Consider the following 19,127-nt stretch of genomic DNA (forward strand, 5'->3'; position numbering starts at 1 on the left):
GCGAACGAAAATCGAAGTCGAAGTTTGGCCCGCAACCTCGACGACGCACTCGACAAGACTCCAACACCTCTCTCCAACTAACCCCTCTATCCCCAGCAACAACCGACAAAATGGGTGGTGTTACCGTTAAGGACGTCCAGGCGCAGAAGTTCATCACTTCGTACGCCGCCTTCTTGAAGAGGCAGGGAAAGCTCCCCATGTACGTTTCTCTCCGAGTCGCCATGTTTGCGACTGCGACTGCGACTGCGATTGCGACAAGTGCTAACAGACTGCAGTCCAGGTTCGTACTATTCCAGCGGGTGAAGGATAAAACCTGAATCCCGTCGCTGGGGGATAATTGTACGATCAGCTCGCTGACCGTCTTATCTACAGGTTGGGTTGATACCGTCAAGACATCGCGTACGTTCTTCTCCTCTTGTTGATGCACCTTGGCAATTTTCTAACAGCACACAGACTCCAACGAGCTGCCTCCCCAGGACATCGACTGGTTCTACGTCCGCGCCGCCGCCGTCGCCCGCCACGTCTACATGCGCAAGACCGTCGGTGTTGGCCGTCTCCGCAAGGTCCACGGGTACGCACACACAGCACGACCTGCCAGCACAGCGCGACAGGATACTGACAGGTGTTAGTTCCACCAAGAACCGCGGCTCCCGCCCCTCCCACCACGTTGACGCCTCCGGCTCCGTCGACCGCAAGGTCCTCCAGGCGCTCGAGAAGATCGGCGTCGTAGAGATTGACGAGGACAAGGGTGGCCGCCGCATCACACAGTCCGGCCAGCGTGATTTGGACCGCATTGCCCAGACCACCCTCGAGGCCGAGGAGGAGGAGGACGACGAGTAAATATCGTCTCCTGCGAGTCCACCCATGTGCGCAGAGGAAGCTGTCCGCACCTCGTTTTGAATGCGGGCGGTGTGCTACATCTAAGGTTTTACGGCTTATGGCGTTTCGACATGACTTCGCTGGGGCTTCATAGCCTAGTTATCTTCTTTCCCAATGGAGACAGGCGCCGCCTGAAAAGCAACTTGATACCCCATCTTTCACACCTGGTGCCCTCAACGACGATAGTGACCATTTCCTTTGACATTGCCTCTCACTCAGGTGAACAGATCCACTCCAACTAATTACAGTCCTAGAAAAGATCCGTCATAGCACCATGCGATGCGTCGCCCACCAACCGCGCATACTTGGCCAACACACCTCTCGTGACGGGCATACTGGGAGGCCTCCACTCGCTCAACCTCTGCACAATCTCTTCATCGCTAACATGCATATCAATCCGATGTTTCTCGGCATCAATCGTAATAACGTCGCCGGTCCTGACCACAGCAATCGGCCCACCGACGGCAGCCTCGGGACACACGTGGCCGACGATAAAGCCATGACTAGCGCCAGAGTAGCGACCGTCGGTGATGAGCGCGACGTTGGTGAGATTTGCGCCCCTGATGGCGGCGCTGGCCTTGAGCTGCTCGGGCATACCGGGTCCGCCCTTGGGGCCTTCATAGCGGACGACGACGACGACGTTCTCGCCGTGCGGGATCTCGCCTGCGTTCAAGGCGGCATCGAGCTCGTGCTCTTTGTTGAAGACGATGGCTTTGCCTGTAAAGCGCAGGCCTTCTTTGCCGGTGATCTTGGCCACGGCGCCGGCGGGCGCGAGGTTGCCGCGCAGGATCTCAATGTGGCCGGTTGGTTTGATGGGATTGCTGAGCGGGCGGATGAGGACTTGGTCTTGGGGGAGCGAGGGGTAGGGTTCGACGTTCTCGGCCAGCGTCTTTCCTGTTACAGTGGGGATGGAACCGTCGAGGAGGTTGGCGGCGATGAGGAGCTTCATGACGGCTGGCATGCCGCCGATGTCGAATAGATCGGCTGCCATGAATTGACCCGAGGGTGCGAGGTCTGCGAGGAACGGGATCTTGTTGCTGACGCGCTGGAAGTCGTCGATGGTCAGCGGAACGCCCGCGGTGCCTGCCATGGCGAGCAGGTGCAGGACCGCGTTGGTGGAGCCGCCGAGCACCATCATCATGACCAGAGCATTCTCAAAGGACGCCTTCGTTAAAAGTTTGCGCGGTGTGATATTCTTCTCCATACAGACACGGATTGCAGCTGCGGCTTTGGCACATTCGCGCATCTTTGCAGGAGATTCGGCGGGGGTGGTGGACGAGTTGGGGAGGGTGAGCCCCATGGCTTGATGTGCCATGTTAGTGAGTGCTGTGGAGGGTATGTGAAAGTCACTTACCTTCAATAGATGTCGACATGGTGTTGGCAGTGTACATGCCACCACATGCGCCGGCTCCTGGACAAGCATTCTTCTCAATGTCCTCCATGATCTCGTCGGGCGAGAACTTGCCAGGCTCTGCACTCTCGAGGTTCTTGTAGATGTATGCACCGTGCTTCTCGTAACACGTCGAGATGTTGATTGGTCTCCTCAGCGTTTCTGAGTAGCCGGGCATGATGGAACCGCCGTACACCATGATTGAGGGCCGGTTGTGTCGAGCGAATGCCATAATCACACCGGGCATGTTCTTGTCGCACCCGGGCAGCGCAATGCAGGCATCGTGGTGCTGGGCGCAAGTGACGGTCTCGATGCTGTCTGCTATTATCTCACGGGTTTGGAGGGAGAAACGCATGCCTGTTCTCGTGAGTGCTGGGTGGTGTCGTCTGGAGGATACATTGCGCACCTTCTCCACCCATTGTGATGCCGTCAGATACGCCCACAGTGTTGTACTGCCATGCAAGCATCTTGTCCTGCTCAATGTGCTTCTTGATCTCCTTGCCCAATCCGAGCACTACCCGCAGTCAGCATATTGCCCCCACGCATGCTTGAGGCTCTGTCCAGGGCGGTTGCGGTTACGGGACGTGATTGGGCGTATGCGTTCGAAAGCGTGGACTTACAGTGCGTGCTGCCTAGCGGTCAGTACCATGACGCCACCTCCGTAGGGTAAACTCACTTGCATGGATTGCCCTCCCACCACACACTTGCAATGCCAACTTGAGGGTACGTCTTCATGGCTTCCTTGTTCGGGACACCAGCTGCGTACAGCATAGCCTGTGGTGCAGATCATGTCAGCTACCAACATTACTCCAAGAGGGCAAATTGACTGACCTGGGCTCCTGGGAAGTTGTGGCCGGTGGTTAGGGTGGACGACCATCTGTTCAGCGCCGGTGTGCCATCTTCCTGCTTTGCGCCTTCAGGCAGGTGTGGGAAGCTGAGGAAGCGCGGCTCCTCTGGCTCACGCTGCTTCTCGAGGTTCTTGGGATCCATGGTGAATGCTCGAGCAGGTCAATCAGCTATCAATCAACGGCTGTTGGGTCTAGTTGGTGGGGCCAGAGACGGGAGCTGTCCAAGAATACAAAAACAACTCAAGCGTCAATCACGTCACAGGAAGAGAAACAGTCGTGGGGTTGAAGCCATGCAGGCTCGCATTAGATATGGACGACGCGTGAGCAGACACCAACGTCCAGCTAGCCGCAGCCGCAGCCGCAGCCATGGCACGTCGGAAGCAGGTCGGGAGGACGCAGTCTAGCGGTATGAAGCGTGCCGACAGAGCAAAGAGGCCCCCCAAGTGGGGCTGCGCTGGCATCGTCTTCGACGAGGAGCTCTGAGAGAGAGGGGTGACAAGTGCCCCTCCGCGAGCGGCATGCTACGTCGAGTCTAGTTTGTGGAGACCAGCCAATGCGAGATAAGGCGTTGCAAGCCGAATTCTGGCCATTGGATGCATACAACTAGCGCGCGAAGTGGTGTTGGCGGCGGGCGCTGTGACGGCTGAAAATTGGCTGAAAATTGTTGCGCGGGACCGCTGAGGCCTCCGACGTGCAGGCGTCGGAGGGAAAACCGGGGTTCACTGCATCGTCGATAGCGTCAACGGCGCGACGATAGCGGGCCATGCTTGGAGTGGTCGCAGAGTGTCGATGCTGCTGTTGGCGCCTGTCGTGCTAAGACGTTGTTGCCACGCTCCATCGAGGTGTTGGATAGGCAAACGCCGATATCCTCTGATGACGAATGGCAGTAGCGTATCGAACGGCGACAGCGTATCCGAGTAGCAGAGGCTCGTGGCATGGGGATGGCTTGACTTCAACATGCTGGATGTGAGGCAATTTGAATGGCTGTAGTCCATCAGTCCGAATGCACTGCGCCTACCTATGCGTCCACACGCATCATTTGATTCATTTCTTGTGGTGTCTGCCATACCGAAAGCTTCTACCACATCACCTCGTGGACGACTGGGGGTGGAAAGCTGCAGGATGCAAAGCTGTCGTCGGTGTGTGAGGAGAGAGATGACTTGGACACTGCCTCGGCGTCTTGAGGCAGTGTCCAAGTCATCTCTCCTCTTGCAGTATTGTGCCGTCAGGACTATCAGAAGAGACGAAGCGTCGCGCTTCTCGGCGCCCAACGCCAGTCGTCCCCCAATAGTCCTGACGGCACAACTCTGCAAGACGTTCAGGTTCAGATGTTCGGGGGAAGTGCTCGCAGTCCCGCGTGTGGCTTGCTTCCATCGTTCTTCAGCCCTGCCAAGTCTCCTTGCGGTGGGCCGCGCTGCCGTCCCGCGACTACCAACATGACCTCATCCGCTTGTGGTGAGTGCCTGCTTCAACTTTTATCAAAACCTTCTGGGTCATCCATGTCGCGACTGACTCACGCGAGCCACCACAACGCCCACGACTAGATGCCTGCCATCTCTCTTCCCACCACTGCGCGTGCATCCACTCACTGTCCGTCAGCATTCCAGCTCGCTTCATCATTACTTCACAATGCGACCATCTTGCGTAACGCCCATCTTCCGATTGCAGATTACATCGTAGCAGCATATTCGCCGCGGCCACAACGTGCGCCCGTCGCCCTGAAAGAGAAGTTACCAGGCTTCGACCTCTGATCCGCTGCAGAGCGCATCGTGTTCGCACTTCCAGATTCCATTGGTCGCGCTCTGTGTCAAGATCCGCGCACCGACATCCTGAAAGTCGGCACCTCCACGCCCCGTTGAATTCACAACCAGCTCAGGAGCACGCGAACAGCCATGGAACCCTATTCGCGTCTTTCCTCGTCTCAGGCTGGCACGTTGCATCTGCCACAGGCTCTCGTTCTATTGCTCAAGTCCGCTTTGGCCCAGTCAGCCAATGTTCAGGCCACACAAGGCTTCGCCGACCTTACCCTGTGGGACACTATAAGACTTTCCACTTACCGCTTGATCCTTTTCATCAACCCTTTTGTGAACCGAGGCAACTTTGTCACTTCAGCCATCGTGGGCATGGTCAAACTGACGGCTCTGTGCGGCTCTGCTTACTGGGTGTGGAATCGGCCGGGCAGGAAAGGGAGGTCTACTCCGTCCATCCACTCCCAGTACGTGCAAGACGCCAGTCAAGGTAAGCCAAGCTCCGCATGATCTGCAACACACCTGATTCCTGCGCGCCGTAGCCCTGTGTTGCCTATTCTCGAGCTGGACTAGAGTACTGACGGTAACAGACGATGCTGCCACTAACGATCCGGGACTCTTGAGGAAGCACTCCACTATCCAGTCATACACAGTCCCCTCCTCTAAAATTACATACCCTGCTATTCGAACCTTCTACAGGCCGCACCCTCAGGAAAGTAAATTTCCCAGGAAACCAAATCCGGTACCCTTGTTGGTGTTCATCCACGGCCTTGGCGGATCAACTGCCCAATTTCACCCAATCCTGCTGAGTCTGTCCAATCTCGCTTCATGCTTAGCGATAGATCTCCCAGGATGTGGCCTCTCTCTGTTCGATCCCAAGACCTCCGAGGCCTACACCACGGATGCACTGGTTCAACTTCTAGCGGTCGTCATAGAGCAGCATCGTGCCAAAGACGAAGACCAGACTGTCGTCTTGATCGGGCACAGCATGGGATGCTCGCTTGCGGCACTTCTGGCCTCGCCAACATCACCTCACGCCAGCCTGCTTTCACGACACGTTAGTGGACTAATTGCTATATGCCCCAAGGCAGACCCGCCGACCGAGCATCAGACGCAGCTTCTGCGCCGAGTGGCTTCGGTCCCTGCTGTGTTGTTCGATCTGTATCGACGGTGGGATCGCAGAGGAGGCCTCAACAGCGCAAGTGTTTTGCGAATGGCAGGGATAGATGCTGAGGAGGAGACGAAGAAGCTCCAGCTGCGGTTCAACAGACAGAGCAGAACGGCTGTTTGGCAGCGTATGGCGCGTGGAATGTGTCCGGACTACTCAATCACTCCTCCTAAAGGCGGCCTTCCTGGACGGAAAACCTGGGAGGGCTTACAGATACCTGTATTCCTTAGTGCTGCCGAGGCTGACGAGGTCACTCCGGCTGAGAATGTAAAGCGAATCGTCGATTTCCTCGGGCGAGATGTGGGGGCCATCGAGCCACCTAGCGAGAAAGCAAGCTTGCCGATAGCAGCAGCACCTTTCGACCCGGCTGTGATTGATGCCGCTATGTCAGAGCGCAAACATCAAGATTCTGGAATCGACGCCAGTGATCTTCCGCGAGTCGATGATACAAAAGCGCCCAGCACAACAGCTGCCTCCACGCTTGGCGACAGCTTGATCGAGACCGAAAGCCGCACAACCGAGGGCAGCGTTGTCATTACAAACCCAATATCGAGCGACGTCACACCTGTACCGTCGTCCAACAGTCCCTCGCCTCATCCACGCCGGCTCGTAGTTAAGACCACGATTATGCCCAAGCCTGCGGCTCACTCGATGCTCTTCGCCCCTTCGACCTCGCGCACCCTCTCCGGCCTCATTGGCAGCTTCCTCGCCGACCACATTGATCCACGCTTGTCCCTCGCGTGGCAGCTCCAATATCTCTCGACGGAAAGCAAATGGGACGTCAAGAACCTCGAGAAATGGCAAGCCGTGCGCCCCGTCTCAGACCCCATAGCCAACACCTTCCGCGCGATGAAGACGCTGCGCGAAGTCGACGAGCGCCATGCGCCCAAGGTCGTAGCAAAAGAGTGGGCAGGGAAGCTATGCGCCATCATCGACATCTCGCACGACAACCCCGTGTACGACCCCAAAGGCCTCGAGGAAGGCGGCATCGAATACTATAAGTTCCCGACGGTCTCAAAACAACCGCCCATGAAGGACGAAGTCCAAGCCTTCATCGAACTAGTCGACCGCATCAGCAGCCACTGTCAAGAGCAAGGAACGCAAGGTCTGATTGGCGTGCACTGCCACTACGGATTCAACCGCACGGGCTTCTTCCTCGTGTGCTACCTCGTCGAGAAGCTGGGCTTCCGGCTGGAAGACGCAATCGAGACGTTCCGCCAAGCGAGGCCGCCAGGGATCAGGCATAGTCATTTTATTGATGAGCTGCATGTCAGGTATTGTAGTGGGTTGAGGAGGGCGCCGACGCTGTAGGTTTGGATGAGGGGTACTTGCACACTGTTCGTTTATTATCATTATTGTTCTGTATTCTTTTCAGCGACGCGTTTAGGCGTTTTCGCCCCATGGCGTGGCTTAGTATCATATGGTATGGGGTATGCGCAGGGTATTTCTTCAGAGTCTTACATTGGGTATCTGACCTATCCTGGCAATTGTGATTGATACAGGAATCCTTTCTTTTCCTTTTTCCTTTTCCCAATTCAATGGCAATGGTGTGTCTTGCTCTTATCTCGTCTGTGCCCTACTAGCAGTCTCATACCACACCCCAGTCGTCATGTCGGGATCTTCTGGCGTTCGAACCTCCTATCAAAGTTGTCTATGAGGGGGTGTATAGGACCAATGGATCATGTTCTCATCGGAGTCACTACCTCAGTTGGCCTTTTTTTTTTTTTTTTTTGGGGGTGGATAGATGCGTGGATGCATGGGGTGGAGTATACCTTTCCCTTGTCCATTCCCTCGTAGAGAGAAGATGGAGCGCATAGCCAAGCAAGAAAGCAAGAAAGCAAGAAAGCAAGAAAGCAAGAAAGCAAGAAAGCAAGAAAGTAAGAAAGTAAGAAAGCAAGAAAGCAAGAAAGCAAGAAAGCAAGAAAGCAAGAAAGCAAGAAAGCAAGAAAGCAAGAAAGCAAGAAAGCAAGAAAGCAAGAAAGCAAGAAAGCAAGCAAGCAACTACGGTTGTAAACAACTGTCCTCGTAACAAGGACCACGCGAACGCGGACCGTTTATTCTCAACATCGTCGTGAAAGTGAACAGATTCGTAGGAAATAAGAAACTGTTTGCTTTTGGCTTTCTTGCGTTTCGTTTAGGGGACAGGTTTCCCGTGGGATCATGTCCGGTTCGGTTTAGTTCCGTTGCGTTGCGTTCGGCGATGCGGGAGCAGGTGTGGAATGCTGGTCGGGGCTGTGGCTCGTGGCGCGAGTGCGTGGGATGGGACGGGGAGGGAAGAGTGCTGTGTGGATGGTGGGTATACACATCGTTAGAGGGGGACTGGTAGGATGAACAGGTGGAGTGGTAGTAACAGACTACGACGGTATACCTTGTAAGAAAAGAAATGGATTTGTGGTTTGAGAAATCAGTAGGACTGAAGAACAAACGCCTCGCTATGCCTCGTGGGTATCAAAAGTGTGTGTCGTTAAGAAAAAAAATAAGCATCGTGGGCTTCCAGAGTGCTTCAGAACCAGGCCAAACTCCACAGCGCCGGCATCTGTGGCCACCTCTCCTGCCAGCTTGCCAAGATCTCAGGGACTTTCTCGTCGAAGCCATCGCGTGCCGCTCCGCCGCCTGTTGTCCAACCGCTCTCGCCGTGCGCCTCGCGCTCTTTTCCGGCGGCCTCGTTCAGGCTGAGGGCGAGATCGAGGATCGCTTTGCCGCCCACCAGCGCTTCTTCGTGGTTGTCGCGGATGTCGACGTTGAAGACGTGCACGGGGCGATTCAGCTTGCCACCTTTGTTGTGCAGGTCCTCCAGCACGGCGTCGAAACAGCGCTCCTCGCACGTAATCACCACGTCTACCACGCCCGACTCGGTGCCTTGGTATCCCTGGTCTTCAGCATGCTCCAGGCGCGGCTTCCCAGGAACCCAGTCTTGGAAGCGCTCGGGGAAGCTTTTGATGTTGAGGTTGCGCCCCAGCATGTTGAGCAGGCCGTTGTGCGTGTATAGCGCGGTGTTTTGCTCTGACAGCTCGTCGTGAATCGTGCGGTAGGTCGTACTGTTGAAATGGTACACATTGGGTTGGGTGATGGTCGGGCCGGGGAGGCGCACAAGAGAGCCGGTCCCAAAGGAGATGGTGGGGAGGTTGGCGGAGGCGAGTTGGAGGTGTGCCTCCATTGATCTGAATCGTCAGCGGTGGTTCTCACACACAAGTCGAAGACAGTCGCGTACCTGTTCTGATTGCTGGCGCATACGGTGCAGAACTTGAGTTTGAACTGGTCATCAGGAACCGCGATAGGGTTCGCGGGGGCCGGTGCATCATTCGCGCCGTCCATGCCCATGGGTTGAGGCTCCATGGGCGGCGGGGGAGGTGGTGGGGGCACAGGTGCAGCCTGAGGCGCGGACTGCAGCTGTTGACGCGCCCGCAGGCGTGGATCGACGGACATGGTGAGTGAAGCGGACGGCACGTGAGCAGGTGGTGAACGAGTACGAGTACGAGTACGAGTACGCGTCGGTCGTCGTGGTGGGTCTCAAAGCTCGAGTCTGCAAATTTCTTCACGCTGTCAGCATTGCTCTCGCAGGGGTTATGCAGCGAAGACAGCCTTCAAGAGCGTGTATCAGAATTTTCAGTGTGCGTAATTATTTGAGTCCTCAAAGGCTATAGCCTAGGACAGCTCCAATAATAGTATTCATCATCACAGGCAGGAAGCTATCTACGCAAGACGATACTTACAGTGCGAGGCTCGGCGCAGCTGACGATGCATTAATCGACGGCTGGCGCGGCAGTGGTGCTGATATGTGAGTAGAATGGAGGTGTTGAGGCACGAGGTGCCATGGGTGTGGAAGAAAGTCCGCAAACGAGCTCGAGTCGGTTTTATGCGCAAAGCTTGGATGCTGACTAAGCCGAATCGTATCCACCCACACATGCACATACAAGGCTGACAAGACCGTGCAGGCGCATGTCGAGATTCTGGAAATGGCTGCTGACCGCAGCTTCGTAGGGCAGCGTGTGCGTGTAACAAAAACTCTGGGTGTTGGAAAGCGCTTGAGCGTGCGCTGGGCCTCCAGAGGGTGACGTCGCTGCATCCAGCTCTCGTCTCGACTTACGCACGACTCGTCGTTGCCATGGCATTGCGTGCTGCATTTCTTTTCGACCAGAAGAAGAGATTGCGCAACCTCTTTCGAGAAGTCGACGCTCGATGAGGGCGCGGCGACTCACCATGGCCGCCGTGAAGGGACCGTAGGGTGTTTGTCATGCCCAGGTAGGGTGGTCAAGGCTGGACAAGTGACAGGCCGAGCACGCGTATTTCTGTCATAGCGAGCGAGTTGACATTGTGCACTCGGGCCTCGTGATGGGCAGTCCGTAGATGTGAGCAAGGAACGTCCCCGATGGCAGCGGATGGTTCGCACGCAAAACGCATGGCGCTCAAGCGTATTGCCCACATGCGGCTAGCATCTTCAGCGACGTGAAACAGATCTAATATCAAAGCAGCGCAGGCTTCACCATTGTGGTGGAGGCAGAGCCGCCGGTTCAGAGACACCCCTCGCCTCCACCAGCCGAGTCTCTTTTACACACCCGCCTTCTGTCGTGTGCGCTTTGGACCATCTGCTGTCGAGCCTCAAGCGCTGCTCCTCTGGCCCTCTCTGCTCTGCCTCTGTTGTGCGGCCCTCACGTCCTCACGTCCTCACTCACGACTTGTTCCTCCGTTTCAAGTCCCCGCCGTGTGCTATTTATATCTGCAGCGTGCATTTCAGTCCACCATCCAACGCCGCGGGCTCCAACATCCCATCTTGCGACCTAGTCTGCTGTCACTCCCTCTAGGCACCACCGCAATTGCACCCGCCCGTGCCAGCGCCATAGCCGTCGCCCTCTGCCACTGCGCCTGCCTGGCCTCAAAAGCGGCCTCGCACCCTGCGCCGACCTCTTGTCTTCTTGTCCTATTGTCCTCTGGCCCTCCGGCCGGCCTCTGGCTGTTCACTGGGTAAGTCTTAGCGCCAGGCCGTCACCCCCACAACCCCCAACGAGGGCGCAAAGGCGCTTCCCCAGCCGCCGGCGCACTGCAAAGGCCAAACATCCTCACTGCCGCCTGCTTTCATCCCAACCGCCGGGCGCAGTCTCTTGATCGCGCCGTCTCCAAGCCATCAGGCCCAGCGACCCATTGGTCAGTGGCACCTTGGGTCGAAACATTGGAGACCCAACACTGCACCTCGCACCGTCCACCCCGTCCGCCTTGCCAGAGCCGCCTTCCAGGAACCCGCCTGCTCTACCTCGAGCCCGGCGTGTGCGCCCTGTGCGCAGTCGAGGTCGTGGTCGACGGCGACATCGAGGTTGTGCGCCTGCTGCGGTGGGGCACTCACTCTTACACACATACACACACACACACACACACACACACAAGCACGGCCCACCTGCGCCGTCGCTCATGCCACCACTTCCACCGCCGCCGCCGCCCACAGCAGACTGCACCTCGCCGCTTCTCAGGCCATGAACAAGTTCACCGCTGACTTCGCAGACCTCCTCATATAAGGCTCGCTACCGCGCATGACCGACACCGCTCCCACACCACCAGCGCCCGCCAACCCGCAACGGCTTGACGACATCACCGAGGGCTTCGCCGTTCGAGGGCGCCAGAGCGACGCTGATATGGCAGCCGACGTCATGTCTCACCGCGGAGACGCAGCGTCGGCAGGCTACATGGGCTCTAACCGCACCTCCCTGCCCCCGCTCGTCACCTCCCCGCCATCCCACGCAAAGCTGGAGCGCGCGAGCTCCTACGCCAGCAAGCGCGTGTCCACATTCTCCACCACGTCCAATGCACATGCAGCCGCTCCTCGGTCACGGCCACAGTCGGTCGCTTTCCCTGCCTTCCATTCGAGCCTGCCCTATGCGCTGGTACGAGACTTCGCATACGAGCCCGAGCACCCCCTCTATTACGGGCCCCTCCCGCAGGAACAGCGCTCGGGCGCCTCGACGCCAGCGAGCGAGGCCAACCGAAGGCTCTCGGACCCCCCGCCAGTTGCATGGCGCACAGACCGCGGGTCTAGGGCCTCTGGCCCGCAACACCTAGGCCTGGGCGAGCAGCTGCCCATGACCTCGTTCGGCGATGGTCCTCCGTACAGCGAAGATGAAGACCTTGCCAGTCCTGTAGTCACGAGCCACCATAGCGCAAGGCACAAGAAGCAAAAGTCGAACCAGGTCGATTTCGACCAGACTCGCGGGCGGCGCGCGCCCGAAGAACATAGACGGAGCTCGGTCACTGGAGTCCACGGCGAAGGGAGCTATTACCCCAGCCACGTCAACGATGCAGCCAATGGGATTGGTGGTGAGTACATCACCTACCCTCCCAGCTCATCCTCGAACCTCGACGTACCAGAGGGTGCGTCTCGACGAGACTCGCACTTTGCTGCGATCCTGCCACAGCGCTCGTACGCCAATGAGGAAGGGCCCCCGTACGACTCAGACGAGGACATGTCCGAGCCTGGCGACTACATTCGCGACGACAACCGCTTTTCTCGCGATTATCAATTCACAATTGCCTCGCCAGACGAGGAGATGCACGGAAAAGCAGTGGCGCTGTTCGACTTTGCACGAGAAAACGACAACGAGCTGCCCCTCGTCGAGGGCCAGATCATATTGGTGTCCTACAGGCACGGACAGGGCTGGCTGGTAGCGCAAGACCCAAAGACTGGAGAGAGTGGGCTGGTGCCTGAGGAGTATGTGCGTTTGCTGCGCGACATAGAAGGGGGTTGGAATGGTCTTATGAACGGTGCTGTGCAAGCACAAGAAGCAAACCCAGGTTTGGACAGTCTGCTCAGCCCTCTCTCGGCGGGCCCAGAGGCCAAGACTCCTACACAGGCCGACCACTCCTCGTACACGCCCGTCATCTCCACCTTCTCCACAAGCCACAAAGACCTCGAGCCCTATCCCAAGGATAGGCTCGCCACACCGACAAACCCCGAGGGAGGAAGTTTCGGTCAAGGGAAAGAAGGTGGCCCTATGGAGGGCGTCGAGAGTACGCCCGAGCCTCAGTCCAAGCACCAGAAGTCATGACCTGGAAGTTACGACGGCTAGACATCACTGCCGCAGGATGGTCTCCACGACATGTCAGCAGTGTGCACGCCGCGCTGCTGCCTCGTCAGCTCCTCCTGATATCAGGACTGGACTCGCAACTTACTTCTTCACAACATTCGCTTCGCCACCATGTCTTACACAGCCACTTTTTGCGTCTGCTTTGCATTTACTTGGCGTCAAACTTGCGTTAGCATGTTGTTCTCTCTGCACAGTACGCTGTCCCTACAGAGACTTTTTGCGAATAGACTCGTGTACCGAGCCTGCGCGTGCTCTGCATCTTTGCGAGCATGGCATACTTTTTGTAGTTGTACTGCTTTTCTTCTCTTCTTTGCATTTCTTTTTTTTTATCATTTTTCACTTTGCTTACGACACTCTACCGGCGCTTGGATAAGCCGGAGCGATGATGATGATGGATACCTCAAGTGGGATAGGAAATTGGTCTGCGATTGATGCGACTGTCATCTCTACGATGCAGCAACCGTTCGAATTGACGTTAATATATCATGTTCACACAATTCGCCTTCTTTGATCCGCCCAACGCCGACAGTATCGAGATGATGAGCAATAAAAACGCGTACGCACGTGATTGAGAATGGGGACCTTCACCGGGATGACGTATCTGATCCCGCTGCAGGCTGCAGCGTTCGCCAGTAATCAGCAGTCTCACGACATGCGACTCTACCCGCAAAGGAAACGCTTCTCATCGCTGTTTCGTAGGCCAGTATAACCGGAACGACGTCGTGCGCGCACGCTTCACCTACCTCGTCTCCCACTGAAGCAACTTTGTCGACGTTCTTGCAGCCATGACCTTGCATCAATCCCGTCTTCCAACACTCCACAATCCACCCCGTGCGCCGATGAAGCGTCAGCCCAGCCGTGGTGACATTTAAGTGGATTTAACGTGGTCGCGTTGTGATGAGTGGCGTCTAGCGGATTGGTCTTATCGACCCCTCATTCGGCGGAAATACACGCATTACGCTGCAGATCAACGACTTTATGGATAGGGCAGCGTGTTGAGAGTGGCTGGCTACCTGCTAGCGAACCAATTGACATCTTCATGCTCGTCTTTCTCTCCAGACTAACACTGAAATCGCACTAGAAGATTGGGTACCCGATGGCAGCGGAAGCGCGAAACTGGAGCCGTCGGTCCTCCCTCGGCCGGAGGTGGGCAGCTCCCAAAGATGTGAATCTTTAAATGTAGCATGACGCAGGGCCGTTGCCGGCGTTGAATAGCTGCACTCTCCGCCAAATCGCAGAGCCGTGATCGCCTTCGTATGACATGGCTCCAGGGTACAGATTGGGCGTTGATGTTGGAGGGTAAGTGGTGGTGCCTTCCTGATTTACCAAGCTTCCATTTGTACTGGATCGCAGACGATACAGCTATCATTGCTTCGTAAACCGCACTGACACGCACACAGCACCTTCACTGATGTCTGTGTCATCACCCCTAACGGCGAGGCAGTACGCGTCAAAGTCCCTACAAACACGAGCGACCAGTCTATCGGAGTGCAGGAAGGCGTAGAGCAAGTGCGCCGTATCCTGCAAGACCAGTACAGCTGGAGCGGCAAGTTCGAGTACATCCACCATGGCACGACCACAGGGACAAATGCTGTACTGGAGGGTAAGGGCGCAAAGGCTGGCTTGATCGTCACCAAAGGGCACAAGGACATCCTGACAGTACGGCGAAGTCAGATTCCAGGCGGCCTGGGCGCGTGGATCAACTATGTCCAGCCAGAGCCACTCGTACCCCTAGAACGAACAGTCGAGGCGAAAGAGCGCATTCAGATTAACGGCGAGATCTTCCACGAGCTGGATGAGGCACACTTTCGCGATAGTTTGCAGGATTTGAAGCGTCAGGAGCCTCAGGCAATCGCAGTGTCGCTGCTGAACTCTTTCAGCAACAAAGTGCACGAGGACAAGATTCGCAGAATATTGCTGGACGAGTTCGGTTCGGACGTCGAGATCGTCACATCTACTGATGTATTACCCGAGATTCAGGAGTATGAACGGACAGTCACGACAGCAGCCAACGCCATCGTCAAACCAGTCGTGAAGAAGTACATGAAGAATTTGCAGAAAAAACTGGAAAAAGATACAGACACATTACGTATCCTCAAATCAGACGGCGACCTGACGTCGGTCGACCTCGCAGGCGAGATCCCGGTACACATCCTTATGAGCGGCCCAGCTGGTGGTGTCAAGGCTGTCTCGCATCTAGTTGCGAAAGACACACCCTATAAGAACCTCATCACGTTCGACATGGGAGGCACAAGTACGGATTGTGCGCTTTTGTCTGGCAGCGAAGCCATCATTCGACGTGAGACAGAAGTCGGATCACTAACAGTTCGAGCTCCATCCGTAGACGTAAAGACCGTAGGTGCTGGTGGAGGATCGATAGCCATCTATAACGAGTTCTCCAAGAATTTCCGTGTTGGTCCTGAATCCAGTGGTGCCACTCCCGGCCCAGCAGCGTACGGGAAAGGGGGAACGCAAGCGACAGTGACCGACGCAAACCTGGTCTTGGGATATTTGCCCTCAAAGCTACTCGGTGGCAAATTCGAACTTGATGTCGCTGCATCAAATGCCGCCGTACAGTCAATGGCAAAAAAAATGGATTTGGATGTGCTATCCACCGCTGAAGGTATCATTGATTTAGTCAACGAGTCTATGCATGGCGCTCTCCGGCTTGTCTCTGTCGAACAAGGATACGATCCTCGCGATTTCGCACTCGTTGCGCTTGGCGGAGCAGGTCCCATGCATGCAAACTCACTGGGTAAACTGCTGGGTTCCTGGCCAGTCATTGTGCCGCCTAGCCCGGGCGTACTGTGCGCCCAAGGCGATGCTATCACAAAGATGTCCCACGAGCAAAGCTGCACGTACATCAAGATCTTTTCTGACATCAAGGCCGAGGATCTTACAAGGACACTAGGTAATTTGAAGAGCGACTGCGTACAAACAATGAAGGAGTCGCTCGCAGATGAGCACGCCGCTCTCAGAATCGTATACCAATCTGACATGCGGTACAAGGGTCAAGCGATGACACTCACAGTGAACTTTAGCGAAGAGGATGCACGAGACACCACCCACCTCTTAGAACATCTGCGCAACAAATTCAATGAAGCGCACGAACATCAGTTTGCCTTCTCGCACGCCAATGTTGAGCTTGAGACCATGCGACTGCGAGTCAGGGTCATTGATGCGTCCGAGGAAGTCGCTATTAAGCCAATCGAGAAAGCCAACAACACCACACCGCCTAGAGATGCCATAATGACGCGACAAATGATCGTTTACGAAGGCAAGAAGATTGAAGCTACATTTTGGGACCGGACGAAGATTACCAAAGCTGGCATCAAGATTGCTGGACCAGCTGTTGTAACTGAGATGGACTCGAATACCCTGATCCTTCCCGGACACACTGGCGAAATCGACTTAATGGGCAATATTCTCATATGGCCGGAGACTAGAAGAGCCCCAGACAAGACAGTACATACAAAGGAGTCAGCAGCAAGGCTGGTACAGCAGCAGCCACTCCTACCCACCCTTATTGGCTCGGCGCTCGGCTCGATAAGACGGGAGATGGATACCCTCATGCTGCGATGTGCGATGAGTCCGGCCATCCGAGAACAGCAAGATGAATTCAACGTAATCACCAACACGCGAGGGCAGATGCTCGCTGGCCAGTTTGGTAGCTTCATTCAGCAATTCTTGGACGGCTGGTCGGGCACGGTTGAGGAAGGTGATATCTTCGTTACAAATGATGTTTACCAGATCGATGGCGCGGTATCACATCTGAACGATGTTATCATATTACTCCCCATCCATTTTGAACACAGACTCGTTGGCTGGGCCGCTAATTTTGGTCATCTGACTGATGTGCAAGGCAAGGTACCTGGATCCATGAGTATCAACGCCAGCACCATATACGAGGACGGGCTGCAGATACCCATCGTCAAGCTCTACGCAAAGGGCGAATACAACGAAGCTCTAGCGGCGGTATTGTTCCGAAACTCACGCATGCCAAACTGGTTTCAAAGCGATTTGACAGCACTGGTGACAGCATGTAGAACCGCAGCTACGCGCGTCAACGAGCTTTGCGAACGATACGGTGTCGAAGTCTATGAAGCGGCGACAGACTACCTTCTTGAGCAAAACAGGCTTGCGATCAAGAAGATCATCGATACCAAGATCAGCCCCGAGAAGTCGAGTTTCACAGACTTCATTGACGATGACGGCCAAGGTATCGGCCCTTACGCAATCTCATGCTCCATGCAGAAAGAAGGAGACAAGCTGGTCTTTGACTGGGATGGCACATCACCACAATCGAATACGTCCATGAACTTCTACCTCTCGAAGACCATGTTCAAAATTTTCATTGGCTACTACCTCCTCGCCATCTATGACCCACACGTTGTCGTCAACGATGGCTTTCACGATCTCCTTGACATTCGGATACCTACCGGCACGATCCTCCGTCCTGTTCGTCCTGCAGCAGTAAGCTGCCGGACACATCTGCTAGGCCGCGTCATGGACGTCATGCAAGCGCTTTTTGGCCAACGTAACCCCGCCTACCGCTGCGCAGCAGGCTTCTCCGACTCACCACACCTCTTCTATTCCGGCTTCAAGCCGACCGGGGAGTTTTACCTGCTCTACCAGATCGGATTTGGAGGTGTCCCTGCACGACCGATCGGTGACGGTCCAGACTGCCACTGCCTGTTCCCAGCCATCAAATCGATCCCTGCTGAGAACATTGAGCTTTACTTCCCCGTCGTTATCGAAGCCAACGAGGCGCTCTTAGATTCTGGAGGCCCGGGGTATTACAGGGGAGGTAACGCACAGCGCACGCTGTACCGATGGTTGTGTGAAGGCGATGTCAGTATCCACGATGACAGATGGATGGTGAAGCCATGGGGCGTTAATGGTGGTAAACCTGGCAGCAGGAGCAAGAAAATCATCTACAGGAACAACAGCTACGGCACCTCTGCCGAAAAAGACAACACGGAGCTGGTGCAGAGTAAGATGGACCACTTGCGTGTTCATCCAGGTGAGTTCCTCTTTTGTATAGCGTGTTGCAACTGGGTGTTAACAAGATCAGGTGACGTTCTCGAATGGATCACTTGGGGCGGCGGTGGCCTCGGCGACCCCCTGACGCGCCCGCCTTCCATTGTAGCACAAGAAGTCCATCGCCGTCTTGTCTCTTTCGCTGGCGCAGCAAACAACTACGGTGTTGTCGTAAACCGCGATTTCTCTGTCAACGAGGCTGCTACCGCCGACCTGCGCCAGCGCATGCATGAGCAGCGTACGAGTGAAGAGAGGGTAAAGAAGCAACTAAACGGCACGAAGCAAGGGGACGACAATGTGGGATATGATCGTGGGGGAACGATGACTGAGTTAGTGGAGAGGTGTAAAGAGGATACTGGGCTTGAGCCGCCGAGGCCGCAATGGGAGAGGGATCCATATGGACCGCATACAGGGTTGCCGTATGTGAAGGAATGGTACAAGAGGATGAGAACAGAGGGACTGCGAGTCTGGGATCGTGTCTAATACTGAAAGGGATGTGTATTGCGGTGTTGTTGTTTCCAGCGAAATGTGTTCTTACTTGACTCGCATAGCAATCGAAACCTCCAAAGCAGATCAGCCGTGAATGAACAGGCAGTATAATATGCCTAGCCCTGCCTCACCATCCTTGCTATACATACACACACAAACAAACGTCATCTCCAGGCCTGGACTTTTGCAACAGCCACTGTGACGAAAAAAACAAACACTAACCGCGACGAGACTATTTACGCGATCCCGCTAGCTCGAGCTCTATGGATTGTCAGCTCTCGTCTGTTCGCTCTGCTTCGAGCAATGTGGCGTTCACGGCTCCAGGCTCAGGACCTTAGCCGCACCAATTGCAACACCACACAAATGCAGCACCTGGTGTGCCCGCCGTTTTGCAGAAGAACGGAGCTTGTTGAAAGTGTACGGCTGTTGAGGTGTATAAGAAGCTTAATGCCTTGCCGTGGAGCGATTTAAGATTTCTTTTTTTATGCAGATTTT

At 55.6% G+C, this 19,127-nt stretch overlaps 6 protein-coding genes across 6 annotated transcripts, besides 8 other annotated features; 4 read left to right on the top strand and 2 right to left on the bottom strand.

Annotated features, from left to right (window-relative positions):
• Window positions 1-110: 110 nt before the first annotated feature.
• Window positions 111-840, top strand: EKO05_0002631 (Protein component of the small (40S) ribosomal subunit; the record flags this gene model as incomplete). Its single annotated transcript, XM_038937674.1, has 5 exons — window positions 111-199; window positions 276-280; window positions 373-399; window positions 454-571; window positions 630-840. 5 exons carry the CDS (start codon window positions 111-113, stop codon window positions 838-840), a joined length of 450 nt encoding a protein of 149 aa, XP_038801225.1.
• Window positions 227-256: a tandem repeat.
• Window positions 841-1,129: 289 nt separating the features above from the next.
• Window positions 1,130-3,259, bottom strand: EKO05_0002632 (Dihydroxy-acid dehydratase; the record flags this gene model as incomplete). Its single annotated transcript, XM_038937850.1, has 6 exons — window positions 1,130-2,181; window positions 2,234-2,626; window positions 2,676-2,783; window positions 2,890-2,897; window positions 2,946-3,043; window positions 3,101-3,259. The coding sequence occupies 6 exons, from the start codon at window positions 3,257-3,259 to the stop codon at window positions 1,130-1,132; spliced, it is 1,818 nt and encodes a 605-aa protein (XP_038801226.1).
• A 1,750-nt stretch (window positions 3,260-5,009) lies between these two features.
• EKO05_0002633 (uncharacterized protein) lies at window positions 5,010-7,344 on the top strand (the record flags this gene model as incomplete). The annotated part of the gene is made up of 2 exons (XM_038938127.1): window positions 5,010-5,355; window positions 5,456-7,344. 2 exons carry the CDS (start codon window positions 5,010-5,012, stop codon window positions 7,342-7,344), a joined length of 2,235 nt encoding a protein of 744 aa, XP_038801227.1.
• A 403-nt stretch (window positions 7,345-7,747) lies between these two features.
• Window positions 7,748-7,765: a tandem repeat.
• An 87-nt stretch (window positions 7,766-7,852) lies between these two features.
• Window positions 7,853-8,034: a tandem repeat.
• A 162-nt stretch (window positions 8,035-8,196) lies between these two features.
• Window positions 8,197-8,229: a tandem repeat.
• Window positions 8,230-8,536: 307 nt separating this feature from the next.
• EKO05_0002634 (Protein-serine/threonine phosphatase) lies at window positions 8,537-9,459 on the bottom strand (the record flags this gene model as incomplete). Its single annotated transcript, XM_038937723.1, has 2 exons — window positions 8,537-9,194; window positions 9,245-9,459. The coding sequence occupies 2 exons, from the start codon at window positions 9,457-9,459 to the stop codon at window positions 8,537-8,539; spliced, it is 873 nt and encodes a 290-aa protein (XP_038801228.1).
• A 36-nt stretch (window positions 9,460-9,495) lies between these two features.
• Window positions 9,496-9,522: a tandem repeat.
• A 1,789-nt stretch (window positions 9,523-11,311) lies between these two features.
• Window positions 11,312-11,343: a tandem repeat.
• A 32-nt stretch (window positions 11,344-11,375) lies between these two features.
• Window positions 11,376-11,410: a tandem repeat.
• A 145-nt stretch (window positions 11,411-11,555) lies between these two features.
• On the top strand, window positions 11,556-13,064 carry EKO05_0002635 (HOG (high osmolarity glycerol) pathway protein; the record flags this gene model as incomplete). Its single annotated transcript, XM_038945101.1, has 1 exon — window positions 11,556-13,064. One exon carries the CDS (start codon window positions 11,556-11,558, stop codon window positions 13,062-13,064), a length of 1,509 nt encoding a protein of 502 aa, XP_038801229.1.
• Window positions 13,065-13,398: 334 nt separating this feature from the next.
• Window positions 13,399-13,450: a tandem repeat.
• Window positions 13,451-14,364: 914 nt separating this feature from the next.
• EKO05_0002636 (5-oxoprolinase (ATP-hydrolyzing)) lies at window positions 14,365-18,626 on the top strand (the record flags this gene model as incomplete). The annotated part of the gene is made up of 3 exons (XM_038937756.1): window positions 14,365-14,402; window positions 14,504-18,126; window positions 18,178-18,626. The coding sequence occupies 3 exons, from the start codon at window positions 14,365-14,367 to the stop codon at window positions 18,624-18,626; spliced, it is 4,110 nt and encodes a 1,369-aa protein (XP_038801230.1).
• Between the last annotated feature and the right edge of the window lie 501 nt (window positions 18,627-19,127).

Source organism: Ascochyta rabiei, chromosome 4 (genome assembly GCF_004011695.2).
Source record: "Ascochyta rabiei chromosome 4, complete sequence".
NCBI classification, from domain to species: domain Eukaryota; kingdom Fungi; phylum Ascomycota; class Dothideomycetes; order Pleosporales; family Didymellaceae; genus Ascochyta; species Ascochyta rabiei.